At 51.2% G+C, this 22,811-nt stretch overlaps 1 protein-coding gene across 17 annotated transcripts in view; it reads left to right on the forward strand.

Moving 5' to 3' along the window:
- Positions 1-22,811, forward strand: part of TRAK1 (trafficking kinesin protein 1) — a 167,197-nt gene that overhangs the window by 42,357 nt on the left and 102,029 nt on the right. For 15 of the 17 annotated variants that reach the window (XM_078354752.1, XM_078354751.1, XM_078354747.1 and 12 more), the window contains one exon: positions 22,305-22,499. Coding sequence is in view for 10 of the 17 variants with exons in the window: in XM_078354747.1 (XP_078210873.1) it covers positions 22,305-22,499 (195 nt within the window). In the remaining 7 variants the exon portion in view is untranslated. Of the gene's footprint in view, positions 1-19,925; positions 20,163-22,304; positions 22,500-22,811 lie in introns of all 17 variants that reach the window. The other 2 variants (XM_078354754.1, XM_078354762.1) reach the window with 1 other exon arrangement.

Raw genomic sequence — 22,811 nt, forward strand, 5'->3', positions numbered from 1 at the left:
GTGGGCTGGGGCATTCCAGGTGCACAGGAAGAGGACGGCAGAGGCCGTGCAGAGGCAGCTAGGGGCTTGGGGTCTCCAGCTGGACAGGAAGAGGACGGCAGAGGCCGTGGGCTGGGGCATTCCAGGTACACAGGAAGAGGACGGCAGAGGCCGTGCAGAGGTATCTAGGGGCTGGGGGTCTCCAGCTGGACAGGAAGAGGGTGGCAGAGGCCGTGGGCTGGGGCATTCCAGGTGCACAGGAAGAGGACGGCAGAGGCCGTGCAGAGGTATCTAGGGGCTGGGGGTCTCCAGGTGGACAGGAAGAAGACAGCAGAGGCCGTGGGCCGGGGCATTCCAGGTGGACAGGAAGAGGACGGCAGAGGCCGTGGGCTGGGGCATTCCAGGTGCACAGTAAGAGGACGGCAGAGGCCGTGCAGAGGCAGCTAGGGGCTGGGGGTCTCCAGCTGGACAGGAAGAGGACGGCAGAGGCCGTGCAGAGGCAGCTAGGGGCTGGGGGTCTCCAGCTGGACAGGAAGAGGATGGTAGAGGCCGTGGGCTGGGGCATTCCAGGTGCACAGGAAGAGGACGGCAGAGGACATGCAGAGGCAGCTAGGGGCTGGGGGATTCTGGGTGGAATCGCGGGAATGACTGAGGGAGAGCTGTGAGGGTGGGGTTGCAGTCAGGACAGGGGGCATCTGAATCCCAGACTTCAGAGGTGGCCCAGGTGTGGCTGGCAGAAGTGGTGTGTGATAGGACCATAGAGGTCCCAGACACAAGAGCTGGGGAGTTGGGTGCTGTCAAGTGTGGGGTGTCAGCCTGGATGAGTGACTGCACTTGGAGAGGATGAGGATGGCCGCCAATCTCTACCGGCCTGGAGTTGCTGATGGGTGGACGTGTGGGCATAGGCAGGGGTGACCCAGCTGGATGGCTGTTTCAAGCGAGCAAGGATTTTTAAGTGCAGGTGAGAAATGAGCTGGAGGTGGGTGGAGGAGGCAGAGGATGCCGGCACCAGCTCCAGATCCGAGTGCAGCAGCTCAGAGCAACACCCTAATCCTCACCCTCCGGGGGTTTAAACCCTAGTTTGATTTTGACCGAGACGGTGGAACATACGCGTGGTACAAACTGAACCTTCTTAGTGGGAGGGATGGAGATGGCTGGACAGACGACGGCCAGCGAAGCCTGTGGGCAGGGCCCCTCCTTGAAACCCCAGCCCGCAGAGAGGGAGAGCCATGCTCAGGGACCCTGATGTTCTTCTCTTAGTAGGAATTTTGGTCTCTCTCCCAAACCGACGTGTTCGGTTTCGGCTTATCTGATAAATAAACGATGCCGTTATGTTCAGCTTTGACCAATCCTGCTGTGGACCGTTCAGGTTGTCATGCCTGCGCGTTCCAATTCAGTGCCCCGTGCTGTTTTAAGTGTCGTTTCTCCCTTTCGATGCGAGTAGACGTGAGAAGGGGGCAAGGCCACTTGGTGGCAGGGCCTGGAAGCCGTCGGTGCCCGTCTCTCTGCCTTTGCCTTTGGTTCGAGTTCAGGCTGCCTGGGATGGCAGGTAAAGAATGGGCCCGTCCGGGTGAGGCTGCAGCACCACCTAGTGGCCAGAGACACACTAGCAGCAGGAGCCCCGTGCCTTCGCCGGGTTTTGCAAGTTTTGGAATGGATTGAGGGAAAGGGAGTTCACTGTAGGAAGAGACTGCCAGGGCGGGGCCCGTGGCCTACACCTGTCATCCCAACACTCTGGGAGGCCGAGGCAGGAGGACATTGCTTGAGCCGAGGAATTCGAAGCCAGCCTAGGCAACACGGTGAGATCCGCCTCTCTACAAAAGTTAGCTGTTTGTGGTGGTGCATGCCCTGTAGTCCCAACTACCTGGGAGGCTGAGGTGGGAGGATCACTTGAACCCAGGGTGTGGAGGCTGCAGTGCGCCATGACTGTGCCATTGCACTCCAGCCTGGGTGACAGAGCAAGAGATCTTGTCTCTCTCAAAAAAATATGGTGGCGGGTGAGGCGGGCAGCTTTAACTGGGTAGAAGAAAAGGACTCTTCTCCCACCTCATCGTTCTCCTGCCTTGTTCCATCTACCTGTACTCTCTTCCCATCCGCGTTATTTCCTGGAACTAACTCCGGAAACAGTTTCTGTAAGGGATGGTGTCAGTATAGCCAAGTGTGGCCGTGTTTTTCTTGTACGGAGATTCCGACGGGGCTGTGACTTCAGTCCCATGTGCTGGACTTTACTCTGGCTGTCAGTGGTTGTACTTCACAAGACTTTATTTATTTTGAGACAGAATTTTGTTCTTGTTGCCCAGGCTGCAGTGCAACAGCAGGGTCTCGGCTCACTGCAACCTCTGTCTCCCGGGTTCAAGTGAGTCTCCTGCCTCAGCCTCCTGAGTAGCTGGGATTGCAGCTGCCCGCCACTGTGTCTGGCTCATTTTTTTGTATTTTTAGTAGAGACGGGTTTTCATCGTGTTGGCCAGGACTTTAAATTAGCTATGGATTATATAGTGTTGCTGTAGGACACTATATAATCCATAGCTAATTTAAACATTTGTTTCTTGCTCACAGACATGGGTCACCTGAGGATTGCCTTTCTTTGTCTCTTATTTGGGGATTTGGCCCAAAAGGTTGGTACCTACCTAGGGACATGTTCTCCTCTGGGCAGAGGATAAGTCAGGAGGACAGACCCAGCCGCCCCACACAGCAGGCTCAGAGCCTCCTGCTGGACATGGGGTTATATCGGCCACAATGAGTCGTGTGACCCAGCATGAAGTCACAGATTTGTGAAATATTTTGCCCATATTGGGCAAATGGTGAACCACAGCGAGGGTGATTCAGGAAGGATGAAGGAAGAATCACGGACAAAATGAACAGCTTGGACTCTAGGATACTCTTAGGTGACAGGAGTGGCACCGAATGGCACCTCGTGGTGCCAGTCATCTCCGAATGACTGGCTTCTTCTCTTAGCCCTGCTGGGCTGGAAATGTGGGGGTGGAGGATGGGGGAAGGAGATGACTCTTACGGCCCAGAGCAGCGGTTGGCAAACCCTGTAAAGGGCCAGAGAGTAAATCTTTGAGGTTTGCAGGTCTGCGGGCCTTGGGCTCAACTGCTTGTCTCTGCTGTTGCAGCGCGAAGCAGCCGACACTGCCTAGAGGAGCAGCGGTGCCAAGTTTCAGGAGCACTTTTCCTTATAAGAATAGCAGGGGGCTGGGTTTCCCCTGGGGCCATAGTCTGCAGACTCCTGGTCTGAGCTTCACGGAGTGATCTGTATCATGACACCAACTTAATGTTAAGAGGGTGCTGGGAAGCCCCTCTTTTTAGTTGGGAAGCCCAATGGCATTGAAGGAGCTGCTGAGGAGCCCAGCTATCTCCCACCTGTCTGCTCAGCACTGTTAGGCTGTAAACATGTGTTTCGCGTCATTGAAAATCTAGGCAACCAAAGCTTATTGTTCTTAAGCATGAAATGTCATTTATTTATTTATTTATTATTTTTTGAGCTAGAGTCTCATTCTGTCACCAGGCTGGAGTGCAGTGGTGTGATCTCAGCTCACTGCAACCTCCACCTCCCAGGTTCAAGTGATTCTCCTGCCTCAGCCTCCCAAGTAGCTGGGACTACCAGCCCACACCACCATACCCAGCTAATTTTGTATTTTTAGTGGAGATGGGTTTTCGCCATGTTGGCCAGGCTGGTCTCGAACTCCTCACCTCAAGTGATCCGCCTGCCTTGGCCTCCCAAGGTGCTAGGATTACAGGCATGAGTCACCGCACCCAGCCAAAGTCTCATTTTACCTCTCTTACGTTATTTTCAGAAGAAATGTCTGTTAAAGGTATTGAAGGTCCTTTTACCTTGGGCTTTCCACACAGTTGATGTGGAAGGCAGTTTAATCTTTCTCGTGGATTCAGTTATCTTTGTGAACAGTGTTTCCGTTTTCCACGTTTGCTGATGTGTTAGGGTATGGTGCTGATGCAGGTTATTTCGCTCCTTAGCCCAGCAAGGTCCAGGTTCTCGTCTCCTGACCAGGGAGCAGCAGGCACACAGACGCTCGAAGCATGAGTGGAATTAACTCTCAGCAGAGAGAGGAGTCCTGAAGGCAGGTCGCCGGTCTCCCGTTGCAGTTGAATACAAGGGCTTCTCCGTCTGCGGAGGGGGCTGTGGTCCTGATTTGTATGAGGTGCGAGTTTCTGGCGGCCCCACCCTGACCTTGCAGTGTGCGTGTGTGCCCTTAGCCTGAGCCATTCCGCACTGATCTGTTTCCCTCACTGCGCGTGTGTGAAGGGATGGAATTCTTCACTGCTGGTATGTGTAGGCAAGTGCCCTGTGCACAGTGACCTCAGAGGGTTGGAAGTTCTCCAGGGACCCTTCCCTGCCTGCCCAGGGGAGTTCTCTGCTTTCTGCCTCTACTGAGCACGCGTGCTCTGCAGCCCTACTCCACGTTCCTTGCGGTTACATTATTTTTTTCTGTAACAGCTTCATTGAGATGTCGTTCGTGCTCCGTGTGGTTCATCCGTATAGAGTGTACTGTTTGGTGGTTCTCAGTGTGTTCACAGGGGTGTGCAGTCATCACCAGTTCAGTTGGTGAATCTGTTCAATTTCAGAACATTTTCCTCCACCCCCCCAAAAGCTCCACACCCTTTAGCTATCATCCCTCGGTCTCCTCAGTCTCCCCCAGTGTGGCTGCATTCTTGTTTGTTTGTTTTTGGAGATGGAGTTTCACTCTTGTTGCCCAGGCTGGTGTGCAATGGTGCGATCTCGGCTCACCGCAACCTCCGCCTCCTGGGTTCAAGCAATTCTCCTGCCTCAGCCTCCTGAGTAGCTGGGATTACAGGTGTGCACCACCATGCCCAGCTAATTTTTGTATATATATATATATTTTTTTTTAGTAGGGACAGGGTTTTGCTGGATTGGCCAGACTGGTCTCAAACTCCTGACCTCAAGTGATGCACCTGCCCCAGCCTCCCAAAGTACTGAGATTACAGTGGGAGCCGCCGCGCCTGGCCATGCATTCTTAAGAAGCTTTCGAAACTCTCTTGATTTCTGCTTTGTTCTTGATTCCGACAGGCTTGCCCCTAACCTTGGAGAGCGGTGGTGAAGGTCCTTCCTGAGAGGTCATCGATGCTCTCTGAGTGTACACTTCACAGACGCTTTAGGGCTGGGCTTGTGTCTGTGATCTCAGCTCTTTGGGAGGCTGAGGTGGGAGGGTGAATTGAGCTCAAGAGCTTGGGACCAGCCTGGGCAACATAGTGAGACCTCTTCTTTATTTAAAATAAAAAATAGAATAATAAAATAGAGACTTTATGTGCACTGGACACTTGTGTGTAGTGATTATATCACCTGAATAATTACTTTTTGAGACTAAAATGTCGTATTTGTCTATTGTTTTCTGCTTTGTAGGTCGTCCTTTGGAATTTTCCACAGTTTGAATCTATATTTGCGTTCATTTGAGAATTGGTTCAAGTAAATGTGGAATCACGTTACCGTCAGGGTTCGTTTGTTTTCCTTGCCTGTTTTGCTTAACTGCGTGTTGTCAGACTGGTAGTTTTTGGATGGGCTTGAAATCTTTTAACATCCAGATGATCTCATTTGATGTTTTGAAAAAGTAACCATTGTTCATTTTTAAATAGAGTTTCCTGTTCAGGAAATAGTTTAGATTAACAGTAAAACAGATGAATGCATTGAATGGTAGAGGCACAGCTGGCACGTGGATCTCATGAGATTTTGTACTATTAATAAAGTAGGTTTTCCTAATGTGGCACTTAACTCTTTCAGAATTTGCTCCTTGACCATAATTAAAAATATGATGCAGGGTCGGGGCAGTGACTCAAACCTCTAGTCCCAGCACTTTGGGGGCCAAGCTAAGTGGATCCCTTGAGCCCATATCAAGACCAGCCTGGGCAACATAGAGAAACCCCATCTTTACTAAAAATATAAAAATTAGCCAAGTGTGGTGCTGCCTGCCTGTAGTCCTAGCTACTCGGGAAGCTGAGGCAGGAGACTCACCTGAGCCCAGGCAGTCGAGGCTAGCACGATGAGTAAATGCTGGAAGTAGTTCTTAGCTTAAGGTCACCCTGGCCACTGCCTGGCGCCCTCCATTCCCAGCGCTGCTTATGGACGTTCTATTCTAAATCACTAGAAGAAAAAAGAATCTGGCAGCACATCCTCTACAGCGCGAAAGGCAGTAGAGTAACGAAACCTCCAGAGGTGGAACCTCCAAGAGGCGTGGCCGCGGTAAGATGATCTTACCCAGTTCGACCAGAATGCTCCCGGTCGAAGACAAAGCCCCAGAATGGGTGAAAAAGTGAAGATTTATCTGTGTGCTTTGCTAAGAAATTCTCAAAGTGTGCAAGAGACTGGAAGGTGGGCCAGGAGAATTTAGAGAAAGAAGAGTTAGAAGGAGGGATTATTTCGTCAGTGAGGCCAAGATCTTTGGAGCCAGAGGCAGGCAAGGGTGAGGTGGGCGTGGGTGGTGGTCAGGATTGTGACCTCTTGAGTTCAGATCTGTTGGAAAACCAGTTCATTGTTTACAAGCTGTGTGATGTGGGTCTAGGTATTCAATTCTCTCTGCTATAGTGTGCTCGTTCTCTGTGAAGTGGGGATAAATGTTAGGACTGTCGGGAGGATTTAATGAGTTAGTGGATGTAAAGGCTCACAGTCCATGAATGTTTGCCGTCATTACCGATGTGTTTGTTGTCGTTATAAGAAAGTGTGTACCTGGATCCCTGCGTAACTCCATCAAACCCAATAAAATCCAGATGGTTCAAAACTGATTCAAAGATGTAATGCTGGCTGCTACCTAGACACACTGCCTGTGACTTAGCCCTGCTTCGCAAACAGCAGTGAAAAAGAATTTAAGAAAGGAGATATAATGTTAACAATTCAACCATAAAAGTGCTAGAGGAAAATATTACGGGGTATTTTACTAATCTGGAGCTGGGGAAGGCCGTCCTAAGCAAGACGTAAAGGCGCGGACTGATCGCTCTGAGTGTGCAGAACTCAGCTGTATCCAGGCGTCCTGACTCTGTGTGTCTGTTCCTGAAAACCCGGTGTGTGTTGCAAAATTGGACGCTAAAAATACCAGAACTAATGCAACTCTGTCGCCAGAACACTTATAAAAACTGTCCCTGTGGGGATAACTTGGATAGCCCCGGGCAGTTCCTGGCTGTGGCTGGAGCCGCACAAACAATAGAGGGAAAGGCTGTGGGGCGTGTCTGTGTGTCTGCCTGTGTCTGTGTGTGTGTGTGTCTGCATATGTCTGTGTGTCTGCATGTGTCTGTGTGTGTTTGTGTGCCTGTGTGTGTGTCTGTGTGTCTGCGTGTCTGCATGTCTGTGTCTGTGTCTATCTGCGTGTGTCTGTATGCCTGCGTGTGTCTGTGTGTCTGCATGTCTGTGTCTGTGTGTGTCTGCGTGTGTTTGTGTGCCTGCATGTGTGTCTGTGTCTGCGTGTGTCTGTCTGCGTGTTTGTGTGTCTGCATGTGTGTCTGTGTGTCTGCGTGTGTCTGCATGTCTGTGTCTGCATGTCTGTGTCTGCGTGTGTCTGCGTGTGTTTGTGTGCCTGCATGTGTGTCTGTGTGTCTGCGTGTGTCTGTGTGTCTGCATGTCTGTGTCTGCGTGTGTCTGTCTGCGTGTGTCTGTGTGCCTGCGTGTGTGTCTGTGTGTGTCTGCATGTCTGTGTCTGCGTGTGTCTGTGTGTGTCTGCATGTCTGTGTCTGTGTGTGTCTGCGTGCCTGCATGTCTGTGTCTGCGTGTGTCTGTGTGTGTCTGCATGTCTGTGTCTGCGTGTGTCTGCGTGTTTGTGTGCCTGCATGTGTGTCTGTGTGTCTGCGTGTGTCTGTGTGTCTCCATGTCTGTGTCTGCGTGTCTGTCTGCGTATGTTTGTGTGCCTGCATGTGTGTCTGTGTGTCTGCGTGTGTCTGTGTCTGCATGTCTGTGTCTGTGTGTGTCTGCGTGTGTCTGTGTGTGTCTGTGTGCCTGCGTGTGTCTGCATGTCTGTGTGTGTCTGTCTGCGTGTGTGTGTCTGTGTGCCTGCGTGTGTCTGCATGTCTGTGTCTGCATGTGTCTGCGTGTGTGTGTGTGTGTGTGTGTGTCTGTGTGCCTGCATGTGTGTGTGTCTGCATGTGTCTGTGTGTGAGTGTGTCTGTGTGTGTCTGAATGGGTAGGGGGTGGGGTTTGGTGGATCTGGGTTCTGGTGCTTCTGCTAAGGTGGGCACAGGAGAAAGTGCAGCCCTCTGCAGCGGAGAGCCACACAGGGCAGGGGCGCACCTCTCTGGGGATGGAGGCCATGCAGAGCTTTTTAGTTCTTTTGAAGTAGGCCTGAAAGGGCTCTTCCTGCCTTTGCAGCCTAAGAGCTGCAGGGCTTTTCCTGTTGAGGGTGTGAACATTCTCACTCTTCTGACTTTTCTTGCTCAATTCAGCTTCAGGTGTTGAATTTCGTTGTCCTGGTTCTGCCCCCTCGCCTTTTATAGGTGGGGTGTGAGCTTGGCCATTTGACAGCCAAGCTTTTTGTGGCCCAGGGAGGAGGAGAGGAGAAGACAGAAAAGCAAGTCTTGCCTCGTGCATTTCTGGACCAGGAGAGAGGCATCATTTTGGCGAAAGCCCCAGGTCTCCTACAGGTGTTTGCTGAAGGTCCTGGCCACTCTGCTCGGCATCTGTTCGATTTTCCCAGTGCACGGCGCTGCAGGCGCCTGTGAAGAACCCACTGGCTGCTCGTTCCATTCTGCAGCATTTATTGAGTGTCTGCTCTGGCCCTGAGCAGACCCTGTCCTTGCCCTCTTGGAGATGTATGTAGTCCAGAGACAGAGACTGCGACAATCAGTCACTAAATCAATGACTACAAATTGAGATTGGTGGAAAATGCCAGGTGCCACGGCGGGTAACTCAGCCCACCTATCTAGGGAGGTGGCCCCCAAGAAGTCACTCCATCTGGGATCGGAGGGCAAAGGGGTGACTGGCAGGCAAGGGAAAAACGTTCCAGACAGAAGGCTCAGAAGGAGCTGTGAACCCAGAAAATCTGAGACGGTGCAAAAAGATTTGACCCGACTCCATCTTGCTCTTAACCTCCAAGCTGTCCTTGTTCATTCCTGGACATAGGCTGAACTCACTTTGGGAGGCATTTATGTAGTTTAGCTTTGAAACAAAGACGATACCAGACCTGTCCCAAAACAAGCTTCCTTATTGTCTATGAACTAGACCGCCTAAAGCCACAGGATTAGAAGTGAAGGTATTAATCTTACTAACCTCAAAATGCAGCTGTTTTCATGAAACCTCTATCAATGTTTTCTTTATTAAAAATCAAACAAAGATGATAGTTTTGGGCTGGGTTTATAGTTTTGTAACCCCTGTGCCAAAGTTTGACACACTACATAGTATTTGACAAGGATAAGTATGAAATGTGCCAACATTTTTGTTTTGAAAGATGCTATGGGCTGGGCCCCATGGTTCACACCTGTAATCGCAGCACTTTGGGAGGCTGAGGAGGGATCATGAGGTCAGGAGTTCGAGACTAGCCTGGCCAACATGGTGAAACCTAACCTAAAAATACAAAAATTAGCTGGGCGTGGTGTCGTGTGCCTGTAATCCCAGCTACTCTGGAGACTGAGGCAGGAGAATTGCTTGCACCTGGAAGGCGGGGGTTGTAGTGAGCTAAGATCATGCCACTGCACTCCAGCCTGGGTAATAGAGCGAGACTCTGCTTCAAAAACAAAAAAAAAAAATTTATTTTTAAAGAGATGGGACTTGCTGTCTCCCAGGCTGGAGTGCAGTGGTATTGTCACAGCTCACTGCATCTTCTAACTGCTGTGCTCAAGGGATTCTCTTGTCTCAGCCTCCCCAGTAGCTGGGACTACAGGTGTGTGCCACCACATCTGGATTTTCAATTTTTTTTTGTAGTGATGAGGTCTTGCCATCTTGCCCAGGCTGGTCATGAACTCCTAAGCTCAGGTGATCCTTCTGCCTCGGCCTCCCAAAGTGCCGGGGTTACAGGCATGGGCCAGCGCACTCAGGCTAACAATGTCATTTTAAAAAGTATTATAGGCCAGGCGCTCTGGCTTATGCCTGTGATCCCAGAACTTTGGAAGGCTGAGGTGGGCAGATCAGTTGAGCCCAGTTCAAGGATGTAGTCAGCCATAATTGCAGCACTGCACTCCAGCCAGGTGACAGAATGAGACCCTATCTTTTCAAAAACAAAATAAACATAACATTTGTCATTTAACCATTAACAAAATTAATTTTCTTAAAAACTTTTTTTTTTTTTTTTGAGATGGAGTCTCGCTCTTGTCGCCCAGGCTGGAGTGCAATGGCATGATCTCAGCTCACTGCAACCTCTGCCTCCCAGGTTCAAGTGATTCTTCTGCCACAGCCTTCCAAGTAGCTGGAACTACAGGTGTGTGCCACCACACCTGGCTAACTTTTTGTATTTTTTAGTAGAGACAGGGTTTCACTATGTTGGCCAGGCTGGTCTAGAACTCCTGACCTCAGGTGATCTGCCCACCTCGGCTTCCCAAAGTGCTGGGATTACAGGCACGAGCCACTGCACCCGGCCAAAAGCATTATAGCAATGGGATGTCACTATGTTTCCTAGGCTGGCCTCAAACTCCAGGGTTCAAGTGACGCTGCTGCCTTGGTCTCCCAACGTGTCGGGATTACATACATGAGCCACTGTGCCCAGCCCAGTTAACGGCGTTAAAGGGCATTTAGTGCATGTGAAATGTGCACCCATAACCATTATTTAGTTCTAGACCATTTTCGTCACCCCAAAAGGAGACCACCTGCCCGTTAGAAGTCACCTCACGTCGTCCCCTTCGCTTGGCCTCTGCCAGCCACGAATCTGCTTTCCGTGTCTGTGGACTTACCTTTGCTGTACGTGTCATGTGAATGGAATCATTCCACGTGGGGTCTTCTGAGGCCGGCTTCTTTCACTAGCAGAATGTTTTCAAGGTTCACCATGTTGCAGCGTTTGTCAGTCCCTCATTCCTTCCTGTGGCTGAACGATACTCCTCTGTAGCTACACATTTTGTTTATCCGTTCATCTGCTGCGTGTTAGGACTGTTTCTATCGGAGCTACTAAGAACCTGGGTGCTTAAATATCTGAGTTCCCGCTTTCCCCGCTTTTGAGATAAAAGCAGCGGCAGGAATTGGCTGCAACGCAGGGTCACTGTGTTTGACTTTGTGAGAAACCTGGTCACGGCTGTTTCTAACTTTGTCACGTGTACCATAAACACGCTTGTGAATTTCACACTTTACGCCGTCGATAATGTGGATTTCACACTCGACGCCGTCCCTCTTGCTTTCTGAGATGTAATCGCAGGTGCGATCACTGGTTTAAGGATCGTGGACACATTTTTGGTTCTCTCCACATACTGTGAAACTGTTTACTGCAGGTGCCGTTCCAGCTTCCACCAGCTCCGTCTGTCTAAACACTGCTCAGTTGCGAGCGTGTTAATGACATTCGTGCGGCACTGGATATTTTCGTGTAAAGCAGCCCTCCCCTGGTTATTTAATAACGGTAGTATGTTACATACTTTGTTTTTTTTTTTTTTGAGACGGAGTCTCCCTTTGTTGCCCAGGCTAGAGAGCAACTGCATGATCTCAGCTCACTGCAACCCCCACCTCCTGGGTTCAAGTGATTTTTATACCTCAGCCTCCCAAGTAGCTGGGCTGAATGGCATGTGCCATCACACCCGGCTAGTTTTTGTATTTTTTGTAAAGATGGGGTTTTGCGATGTTGGCCAGGCTGGCCTGGAACTGAAATGATCCGCCCGCCTCAGCTTACCACAATGTCGGGATTGCAGGCGTGAGCCACCGCGCCCAGCCAGCATTCGCTTTTTTTTTTTTTGAGACGGAGTTTCTCTCTTGTTACCCAGGCTGGAGTGCAATGGCTCGATCTTGGCTCACCCCAACCTCCGCCTCCTGGGTTCAGGCAATTCTCCTGCCTCAGCCTCCTGAGTAGCTGGGATTACAGGCACGCACCACCATGCCCAGCTAATTTTTTGTATCTTCAGTAGAGACGGGGTTTCACCATTTTGACCAGGATGGTCTCGATCTCTTGACCTCGTGATCCACCCGCCTCGGCCTCCCAAAGTGCTGGGTCGCTTTTAAGAGAAATTATCAACACTAGTGGAGAACAAAAGTATTTTATCTTTTTATTTCCTAGTAAAACAAATTCAAATAGACAGTAACAGTCTTTTTTTTTTTTTTTTTTTAGTATTTTCCTGGAGATTTCACTCCGAACTTACACACGTTAACTTTTCCATTTAAAATAAATTTCTGTACAATTTTTGCTTTATGTTTTAGTATTAGAATCAATCTAATACTAACAACCTGTAATGCAATGATTGCCTGTTTCCGTAGATCCCTATATAAGGTCTGTTGGAGTTAACTGTTCCTGAAAACCCTGAATTTAGCTGTGGCATGTGGGGCCTGCATGGCGGGGTCCTTCCTGTCTATTGCCCTGCCTTTCTCATCCCGTCTTGTGCCCAGCACCCTGGCATGGCCGAGTGGAGTGCGCCACGCCCAGATGCCCCTTAGCCTCTTGTCGGAGCCGTTTCTAAACACAGCTGAGTTGGCTGGACTGGCCGTCTCTGTGCGGCCGCCTCCTTCGGGGTGTGTGTCGCCGGGCTGGTGCGTATGTATGTGAGTAGATGGAAGCTCAGCACCTGACACCAGGCTGTGTGGAATTCAGCCAGTGTAACTTCTTACCCGTTTTCTTAGAGTTTCTTCTGGTTGTAATGAAGGCCCCTGCGTTCTAGGCAACCCCCCGCATTGGGTTTTGTTCCTGTCTGTGGAGTGGAGTTTGTTAGCCTTTCTTTCTCATTCTAGAGGGTTTCTCTGCTTGTCCTGCGCTCCCCTGGAGATCCCCCTTCACGTTCACAGCAAGCGAGCTGTTCCTCAGTGGAGAGAGGGACAGAAAAGGAAGACTTGGACCTGCCCTTGTCCCTCTGTGGCTGGGGTGCGAGCCAGGCTGGAGATGGAGGTCCTGCTTCCGTTCCTGCCCCCGCTGAGCCTCCAGACTTCCCCCGCGGCTCTGAACCTTGCAGGGCCTCTGTCTCCCCTCTGTCCTAGATCTGCCCCATCCCAAGGCCCTGACATGGTGGGACCTGCCACATCCCAAGGCCCTGACATGGTGGGACCTGCCGCATCCCGAGGCCCTGACGTGGTGGGACCTGCCGCATCCCGAGGCCCTGACGTGGTGGGACCTGCCGCATCCCGAGGCCCTGACGTGGTGGGACCTGCCGCATCCCGAGGCCCTGATGTGGTGGGAACTGCCGCATCCCGAGGCCCTGACGTGGCGGGACCTGCTCCATCCCGAGGCCCTGACGTGGCGGGACCTGCCCCATCCCGAGGCCCTGACGTGGCGGTACCTGCCGCATCCCGAGGCCCTGACGTGGTGGGACCTGCCGCATCCCGAGGCCCTGACGTGGTGGGTCCGACCACGTCCGGAGGCCCCCAATGTGGTGGGACCTGCCGCAGGCCAAGCGCCCATCTCGGTCTGTTGCTTCCTCGGCCTGAACAGTGTCCTTTCCTTCCAGTCAGGGGGCTGTGCCAGTAGCTGTTAGCCCTAATGTCCCCTTTGTGATCTGTGGAATCACAGCTTTGGTGGCATGGAAAGTAATTCCTGAGACCGAGGCTCTAAAGATGCTCAGGTACAGCTCTAAACAGCATGGTCCCTTGACAGAGAGGAGTTTTCTAGAAGGTTGTCTGGTACCGCTTACAAAGTATCGCATGCGTCTGCAGCACCAGTGTGGCCTGTGTATGAGTCGGCTGCGCCCTTTAACCCTTCTGATTTTAAGAAAAGGGAATCGTTTCCGAGTCTGTGGTTTGCAGGTGGCTGAGCAGATGAGGAGTGTTGTCTTGTGAAGTCGTGAAAACGCCACTCTGGGTTTGTGGTCACTGCCGTGGGTGATGTGGCAGGAGAGAGGGTTATCGCCCCCAGCCAGGACCCCTCCTGAGCACGGCCAAGGGCCATGCTCGGCCCCCACCTCTCTGATGGCCAAGTGGAAACTTGGTGGGTAAAGAAATGGAAGGGGAGAGGGGCAGGCAGGAAAAAATAGAAAAGAGGGACCTCCATAATGTGGCCGTTGTTTGAAGAGTGAAGGTCCCTTCTGTTGTTCTGATTGTCACCTTCAATGTGTCCTGCATTATTCTCTGAAGTCCCAGAGTCCTGGAGGCATGCGTGTTTCATCTGGCCCTGGGTTAGTATTCAACATTCGTAAAAATATAGACCCCTGGTCTCTGATGGAGTCAGCATGTCAGCGTGGCTCCGGGGGCGTCGATAGAAAGCGCTGAGTGGTGGCTGCCCCAGAACTCCTGCTCTCACTGCTCAGAGGAACCGAGGGTGTGAAAGCAGCTTTGCGGCAGCCACGCGCCTTTGTTCTACAGATGAAGAAACTGCGCCTAGGTGTATGAAGATGTGATTTGCCACAGTGACAAGGTGAAGCGGGGTCAGAACCAAGAAGGGCTCCCTTTCTCCTGACTCTGGACACCGTGCTCCAGGCGGGCACCCAGGGCCTCCTGGCTTCTTCCAGCAGGTGGCAGCTGTGGTGCTGGCTTCCTGGCATTCATCTTGGCCTCTCCTCCTCTGCTTGCCCCGAGCTTTCTCTCACCAGGTTTTTCTTTCTCTCTCCTGTTGTTTTTTCCTCCCTCTCCCCTTCTGTTTTCCCACATCTCCTGCCAGCCGGGTGAGTGTCTACGGCTACTTTTCATCTAAACAGCTCTCTGCACACTCCACCCACCTTGGAGCTGCTCAGGTCTCTTCTCCTGGCCTTAGAGCCCCCAAGCTCCAGCGTGCAGGCAAGAGGCCCAGAAGCCCTTGCCTGCTGGGGTGACCGCACTCCCTCCCCGGGACAGCCACCACTCAGCATTTTACTCCTCGGTGGAGGAGGGGGGCCTTGATCCTGGATATGCTGACTTCTTCTGAGAGACCAGAATCTGTATTTTTGATTTTTTTGAGATGGAGTTTTACTCTGTCACCCAGGCTGGAGTTCAGTGGCACGATCTTGGCTCACTGCAACCTCTGCCTCCTGGGTTCAAGCGATTCTTCCTGCCTTAGCCTCTCAAGTAGCGGGGATTACAGGTGCCCACCATCATGCCTGGCTAATGTTTTTGTATTTTTAATAGAGATGAGGTTCCACCATGTTGACCAGGCTAGTTTTAAACTCCTGACCTCAAGTGATCCTCCTGCCTCGGCCTCCCAAAGTGCTGGGATTACAGGCGCGAGCCACTGCGCCCGGCCAAGATCTGTATTTTCACACCAGGTTCTGAGTGTTAAATGTTCAATGCTAATTTAGAGAGGCTGTAAAACGTCAGCATTGTCTCAGGCACCTGCAGGTTTTGTGAAGCTGGCATGTCCCGTGAGCATCAGTGCAAATCCCTAGATGGAGGAGCCGCCTCCTAGCCGCTCTCTGCAGGCGAGGATCTAGCCCAAGCCTGGTGGAGAACGGACACAGCTGCTTCTACAGCTCCACACCTTCCAGGTGCTAAGCAGGCTCCAGCACCCTTTCCCCACTCCCAGGCGGCCCTACCGAAGCCCACATTCCTGGGTAGGAGGATCCATTCTGAATCTTATGCCTTGGAAAAATCCTAGAAAGGGTTATAGCTCTGAAGAGGTGAAGAGTCCTTTTATGCTTTTTGCTTCCAAAGTGGTGCCCAGAGAATGGTGGGCATTGGATTGACATCTGCTGAGCAATCCAGAGGACGTTCACTATCCACGGACTTTCCTCTGTGCTGGATAAAGAGGAGGGGGATACGGAGGCGGGTTTGAGAAGACCTTGGCACTAGATGTCCCCCGCCTCATGCTGCAGGCTGGGCGCATGTCTGTCCTGGGTAGGCAGGGCGTCACAGGCAGACCTGCCATGGGACACTGCCCCTCCTTCTCTTGCTGCCTCACTCATTTCACACCACTGTTGCCTGGCAAAGTACTAAGGGCTGGGCAGAGCGTAAGGCGGATAATTCAAAGCCTTTTCTCTTGAGGGGCTCACAATTAGTAGGGAAGGGCCACAGAGAATACACTTCTTTTTAATTTTAATTTTTTTTAAAGATGGTGTTTCACTGTGTTGGTCAGGCCTTGGCCTCCGAAGTGCTTGGATTACAGGCATGAGCCACCATGCCCGGCCTAAGAATACACTTCTAACAGTGAAGTGATTTGTGTACTAAGTACTGTGGAAGTCGGAGAAAAGGGGTTAAGGGGGCTTTGCAGTACAGAGTGACATTTGAGTGATATTTTAAGATGGAATTTGCTAGGCAGGGAAGGGTATTCTAGGCAGCTAAAACAGCTGGTGGAAAAATGCAGATTTGTGGGAAAAACGTGTTTGGAAAATGGTGAGAAGTTGGCATGCCTTAAGTGAAGGGAAATTGGGGAAAATAGCAGAACTGCGCTGGGTAAGAAACGCCATTCCAGCATTGAGTTAGCTGCTTTAACAGAGACCAAAGCAATTGGAATTGTGGCATCAGTAAGGCGGCCCTTTGTGTCTTTTGCTTTTAAAAGGCCAAGTGGAAGGAGATCCAGGAGCTCCCTCTCCACCAGGGTGTTTCAGGCAGCTGAGGTAGCTCTGGTCATTTCCTGGGCATTGCCTTGACTAATTCAGCTGAGCATGGCTCCAGCACCAGCCCAACTCTGCAGCTGGACAGGCGGAAAGTGCATGACTTGGAAGTTCTTTTGACCAGGCCTGTGGACACGCTTCAGTGCAGGGAAAGCTGGGAAACGTAGTTTTTAGCTGGGTGGCCGTGGCCCAGCCACATCTCGGGATGGCATTACCAAAAGGAAGCAGCAGAGACTGCGTGCTGGGAAGCATCTGTAGCCTCTGCCGTAGAAACAGGCAGAATGATGAAGCACTTTACAGGGACCTGGGAGGTTTAAAGAGCAACAGCATGATTTAAAAAGCTCTTTGGGAGGCCATGATGGGAGGGTCATTTGAGGTCACGAGTTCAAGACCAGCCTGGTCAGCATAGTGAGAGTCCGTCTCTATTTAAAACAAAACAAACAAATAAAAAAAAAATAAATTAAAAAAAAAAGCTTTTCTCCAGAAATGGCACCAGCCTCAATGTGGCTGGCCACCAAGGGGCCATTACAGTAACTGGGCGAGGAGGAGACGCTGAGAGGTGAGCCTCCCCTGATGGTTGGTTTGACAGGCTGGGAATCGGTGGGACTTTGGGCTGTCGTTACTGCATGTCTCCCTGAAGCCATGGACCTTCGGGCTTTGGGATTGGTCAGGAAATTGCTGCCCTTCATCCGAGACTTCCGTGAGAACACATTTTACAGCTTGTTACTAACATGAATTGCACCTTCGGGGAGATGGTGGCCACAGAGCATGAAGGGCCCCTTTCCTCGGGGTGGGTGGGAGGCGGCTGTGTCCATTCACAGCGGGAACTTGAACGAGTTCCTGCCCCCCCAGGCCCCTGACCCTCCGCGGTTCTGCAGACAAGTCTCTAAAGTCTTGCCCCTGCTTCCTGTGCTTTAAAGGGGAAAATCATTCCAGCACCTCCCTCATTTGAAAGTGTTTCATTTTACAGGCCTACCACACGTATGAAGCCTTCCACCGGTTTAGAACAAAAGCGTCCTGATAGTGACATCCTGGGAATTCCCCAGCATTTCAGGTGCACCCTCCTAGGAGCTGGGCAGCAGGTGGGGGAAGAAAGAGCCCAGCTTTCCATGGAACAGCAGAGGGTGCACCTGCCTGACCCACTGTGTAGTTAGCTGAATCACCTTGACCAACAAGCTATCCCACAGCCCCTTTGCATCTCAGCTTACTGATCTGTCACAGAGGCAGACATCTGTGTCCCAGGTTGCTGGGAGGGTGAGAATGCCCTTCGTGGTGTTGGGCACGGTGAAAGCATTCCTGGGGAATTCTCGAAGACTCTTCCCTTATCTTTACCTGATGTCAGGCCCTGGATGCGTCCTCTCCTTGAGGCAAACATGGTGTCTCCTTCCACAGGGGGTCCGTGGGGCTTTAGGCTTTGTGGCCAAGGTCAAGGAGAGCTGCATGGGCCACCTCTCAATTCTTTGGACCTTTAAAGCATGTGGAAATTTGCTGCTAATGTTTATACGGCTGGTCTCATCACACAAAAATCAAATATACAGAGGCTTTTTTAGAGACTGAGTCTTGCTCGGTCACCCAGGCTGGGGTGCAATGGCTTGATCTTGGCTCACTGTAACCTCTGCTCCCCAGTTCAAGCAATTCTCCTGGCTCAGCCTCCTGAGTAGCTCAGATTACCACCGTGCACCACTTTGCCTGGCTAATTTTTGTATTTTTAGTGGAGACAGGGTTTCACCACATTGGCCAGGCAGGTCTTGAATTCCTGACCTCAAGTGATCCACCCACCTCAGCCTCCCAAGATGCTGGAATTACAGGTGCCAGCCACTGTGCCTGGCCCAGGGCTTTTTAAAAAGGCGTTTTGGCATCGCCTCACCTTTTGATACTTTACCTCACTGATCATATGCTCTAAGGAAAAAGAGATCACTTGGGCACAAGGACACACACTGTAAACAGGTTGACCTTCAGCTCTGGAAACATGGAAGGAGGGGTCAAGTCTCCACTTTGAGCAACCGAAAGCATGCTCAGCAGTGAGGCGTTATTCTTAGATTTCTTAGAAGGAACTTTGTCTTTTCTAGAGTCTGTTGCCTTCCCCACCACCAAACAGCTTTGACAGCAGATGATCCCAGCCTGTCGTGTGGGTGCGTCCTGTGGGAACGTGTTGGTTCCCTGCCTGCTCGGCTGGTGATGGGCTGGCACCCGCTGTGTGGAGTTGCCGTGGAGTCCTAGTTTAGCCAGATGCTGCCTACTGGGTGTCAGCCCCGTTTGACCCCACGTTCCCTCAGTTACCTGGTGGCATTTTATGGCTGTGAGGTCTTTCCCAGAGATGAACTTCATGGGAACTTACCGAGACCAGCTCGGCCGTAGAGACCCCACCCAGGCGGCGCAGAGGGCATTGAGAAGCAGACACTCAGGTAGAACAGCCAAGTGGGACTATCCGGGGCCCACAGCCTTCCGAGCCGAGAGCCTCGGGCTGAGGGCCTCGAGCAGACGCTGACCCACCTAGTTACTGTCTCTGAACAGGTGATGCGTATTCACAAACAGGTGTTCTGCGTTTTCTCATAGAACCAAGATAAACTAGGTGGGCAGCTGGCACCTACTTACCACTGGTACCAGAAAGTATTCTCCACGAGGGAGCCCCGGGGGCAGGTCACATGTCCCGTGCTGAAAGAATTGTTTTCACTGGTGTATGATAGAGACATACTGTTTTGCTACTTTAGAATGCCCCAAGCAGTTTTCCTCTTATGTGTGTGTTGGGGGAGCACTAGGTTTTCCTTGCTGCTGTTCTTAGCTAACAGTATATTTTACCGTACACTCAGCATTTCTCAACACTTACTCTTTACTTGATAGTGAGAAGAGGAAATATTTGCTTATTACCGGCCCATCTTGAGCCTTTGGATGGTGGTTTATTGCCAGTGGGAGGAAATATGAGAAGTCTTCTGTCTTGAGGTTGGGCTATTGCTCTGCCTGGGGGAGGAACAGCTTTGCAAAGTGAGGGAGCAGGTCTGGTCTTGTTTTTGGCTGGCTGAAATGCCATGTGTGCTTGCTGTGACATCTCCCCCCAGAAGCAGAGAAGTCCCAGCAGTGAGATGTAGCCCTCCCCGACCCCCCCAGGACTGAACTGCTTTCCTGAAGCTCCACGTAAAATCCTGCATGTCCTCACTGTCTCATTTTTAACCCTTTCCTTGCATTTTGGAACGTGCTGACCACTGGGTGGACGTGCTCTATGGTGAAGCTTTGCATATGAAGTTGAGGGAGAACGTGGGAACCGGAGGGTGGGGAGCTGCTGGAGGGTGGGTGCTGACAGGTGTTTTCAGTGGGTGCCTTCCCAAAGGGTGGTGAGTCATAACTACGCTCTTCTTTTCCCATGAATTCATATTTTTTTCATCTGCTGAATGGCCTTCTTATCAGACACGAGGTCTTTGCTCTTCTTCCAGGCACGTGTCCCCTGTTTACCTGAGTGTGTGCAGCCCCCGGTCACTGCCTTGCTGCCTTCCCGGCCCTGGCTCCAGCAGGGAGAACAGGGAAGGGACTGCTCCTCCCTGCTGTTCTGGCTTTGGTTCTGCCGTGAATCCATCCCTACCCCAGGCCCTTCCTGCTCCCTCTGACAGCTGCCTCCCTCGTGGAGCACGCCAGGATCTACTCCCACTGACCGCACTAGTCATTTCCTGCATGTATGTAGACACGTGCCAGTGAGTGTTCATGTGTAAGACTGGCCCCTTCTTCTTCAATGAGATCTTCCCATGTTTAGGAAAGCCTCATACTTCTGGTTCATCCTCAGCATCTCCTCTTTGTTTTCCCATCCGGTTGTGTGGTTTTATTTGTCACAAGTAATTTTTTTTCTCCTCTGCCCTCTCTAACACCTCGGGGTGGGCGGATGGAGACTGAAGCTTGAGTTTGGTCCTTCACTTGATCCGGGTTCTCGTTTTTGTTTTCTGCTTCAAAGCGAGAACATGGTACGGTGACTTTGACGAGAATTGACCTCCGGCCTAGCAAGATTTCTCATGCTTGTGATCCCGGCACTCGGGGGCAAAGACAGGAGGGTTGTTTGAGCCCAAGAGTTCAAGACCCACCTGGCAACATAGTGAGACCTTGTCTCTACGAAAAGTAAAATGAGCTGGGTGTGCTGGTGCACATCAGTGGTCCTGGCTACTCGGGAGGCCAAGGTGGGAGGAACGCTTGAGGCCAGAAGGTCAAGGCTGCAGTGAGCCAAGATCGTGCCACTGCGTTCCAGCCTGGGCAACAGAGTGAGACGCTGTCTTAAAAAACAGAATCGACCTCAGTAATATTCTTATCTTTTGATTCATTTTTCTTTGTTGAAGACTCATTCCTAGAACAAAACACCAAGTTAACTCTCCTCTCTTGTCTAGCTGCGTGCACCACAGGCACCTGGTTTATTTACGGATCGACGGAGCCACCGCTGCTCCCATGTCTTGGTCACAGGTCTCAAATGCCTCCTGCAAATCGGGCTGATAGAGAGGAGGACGTCAGAGTTACCTGACAGAGAGTTATCACTCACCCATTAGCACTTCCTTCAGTTTCTGCATTCTCCTTGATGAATAGCCCTGGGATAGAGAAGTAGGGTACACGTCCTGGCTATGTTTGCCGTGCCTTCGTGTGCTTTGTGTGAATTGGTTCTTCACAGGCATTCTTATGCACCCCCGAGCACAGCCTGGCCAAGAGCTGCGGGGTACAGGTGGTGGATCAAGGATAGCTGTGTATGGAAGTTCGCCCTCCCCCAACAGGATAAGTCAGATACTGAAATAGCCTCAAGACACTTAATAAGTGTAGCAGCGGCTGGGCGTGGTGGCACAGGCCTGTAATCCCAGCACTCTGGGGAGCCAAAGTGGGTAGATCACGAGGTCAGGAGTTCAAGACCAGCCTGGCCTATATGGTGAAACCCCATCTCTATTAAAAATACAAAACTCAGCTGGATGTGGTGGTGTGCGCCTGTAGTCCCAGCTGCTCGGGAGGCTGAGGCAGGAGAATTGCTTGAACCCAGAACATGGAGGTTGCTGTGAGTTGAAATCACACCACTGCACTCCTGCCTGGTGAAAGAGCAAGACTCTGTCTCAAAAGAAAATAAAAAAATAAAAAATAAGTGTAGTAACTGAAGTTCTGACAAAATGGCATGTCAGTATAGAAAGGGCAAGGCAGATTAATTCTGCTTGGTGTACTCAGAACACCAGTATGTCAGGTGTTATTCCTTAAAGAATGGGCACCTGTTAGTGTAATTGCTGGATGCTCCCTAACGATATGTGTCGGAAGGGCAGGACCGTGACTGGTGTTCACTGCCATGTCTTCTCTGCCTCTGGTACTCAGGATACATATGGATGGATAGGTGGAAGGAAGGAAGTGTGGATGAATGAGCAGATGAATGAATAAATTAAATGAAGGCAGAATTCTAGATGAGGGGATAGCTCGAATGGTAAAAGTGTCAGGAAGCAGTTAGGCATATTGGTAAAATTAATACTGGTTTGGCTGAAGTGTAGAAAGCTTGAAGGAGAATGGCCGGAGAAAGGGTTAGAGGAAAGACTCACATGATAAAAGCTCAAAAATGTTGGCTTTTCTTCCTAAATAGTGGACACTGAACAGCCGGAGGCATTTTGCGTAGGTCCTGGCAGTAAACCTGCAAAATTCGCAGCTTCGAGAATGGAGTTTAAATAGGGGAAAGACTCCTGATCTAGCCTTGCCTGGCTTCTTTGTGCTGTAGATGAGTCTCCGCAGGTGCCAGCTGCAGGGCGGGGGTTTAGTTCACTGGCAGCAGCGGGGCTGCGGCCCCGCCCGGCGCTCATCTCTCGTGGTCTTGTCCTCAGATGTGTGCAACAGCACCGACCTTCCAGAAGTCGAGATCGTCAGCCTCCTGGAGGAGCAGCTGCCCCATTACAAGTTAAGAGCCGACACCATCTACGGTTATGACCACGACGACTGGCTTCATACACCTCTCATTTCTCCCGATGCCAACATTGACCTCACGACCGAGCAAATTGAAGAGACGCTAAAATACTTCCGTAAGTAGTGTCCACGTGTGCTGCGACAGCAGCATCAGGACCAGTCCTTCTTAGGCGTGGCCCCAAACAAGTTCTTGCTCTGCCCACCCTGTGCTGTGCCTTGCCACCTCTGGAAAGGTGGTCAAAGAAATGCAGCTGTAGGGGTTACCCACATCGAAGCTCCCAGTTTTAAATGTTCTGCATAGACATTTTAGAGGAGTGGGGACCAAGTAAGATTGTCATTTGATCCAACTTTTTATTTACTTATTTTTTGAGATGGAGTCTCGCTCTCTCACCCAGGCTGGAGTGCAACCACGTGATCTCAGCTCACTG

This window comes from Callithrix jacchus, chromosome 17 (genome assembly GCF_049354715.1).
Source record: "Callithrix jacchus isolate 240 chromosome 17, calJac240_pri, whole genome shotgun sequence".
NCBI classification, from domain to species: domain Eukaryota; kingdom Metazoa; phylum Chordata; class Mammalia; order Primates; family Cebidae; genus Callithrix; species Callithrix jacchus.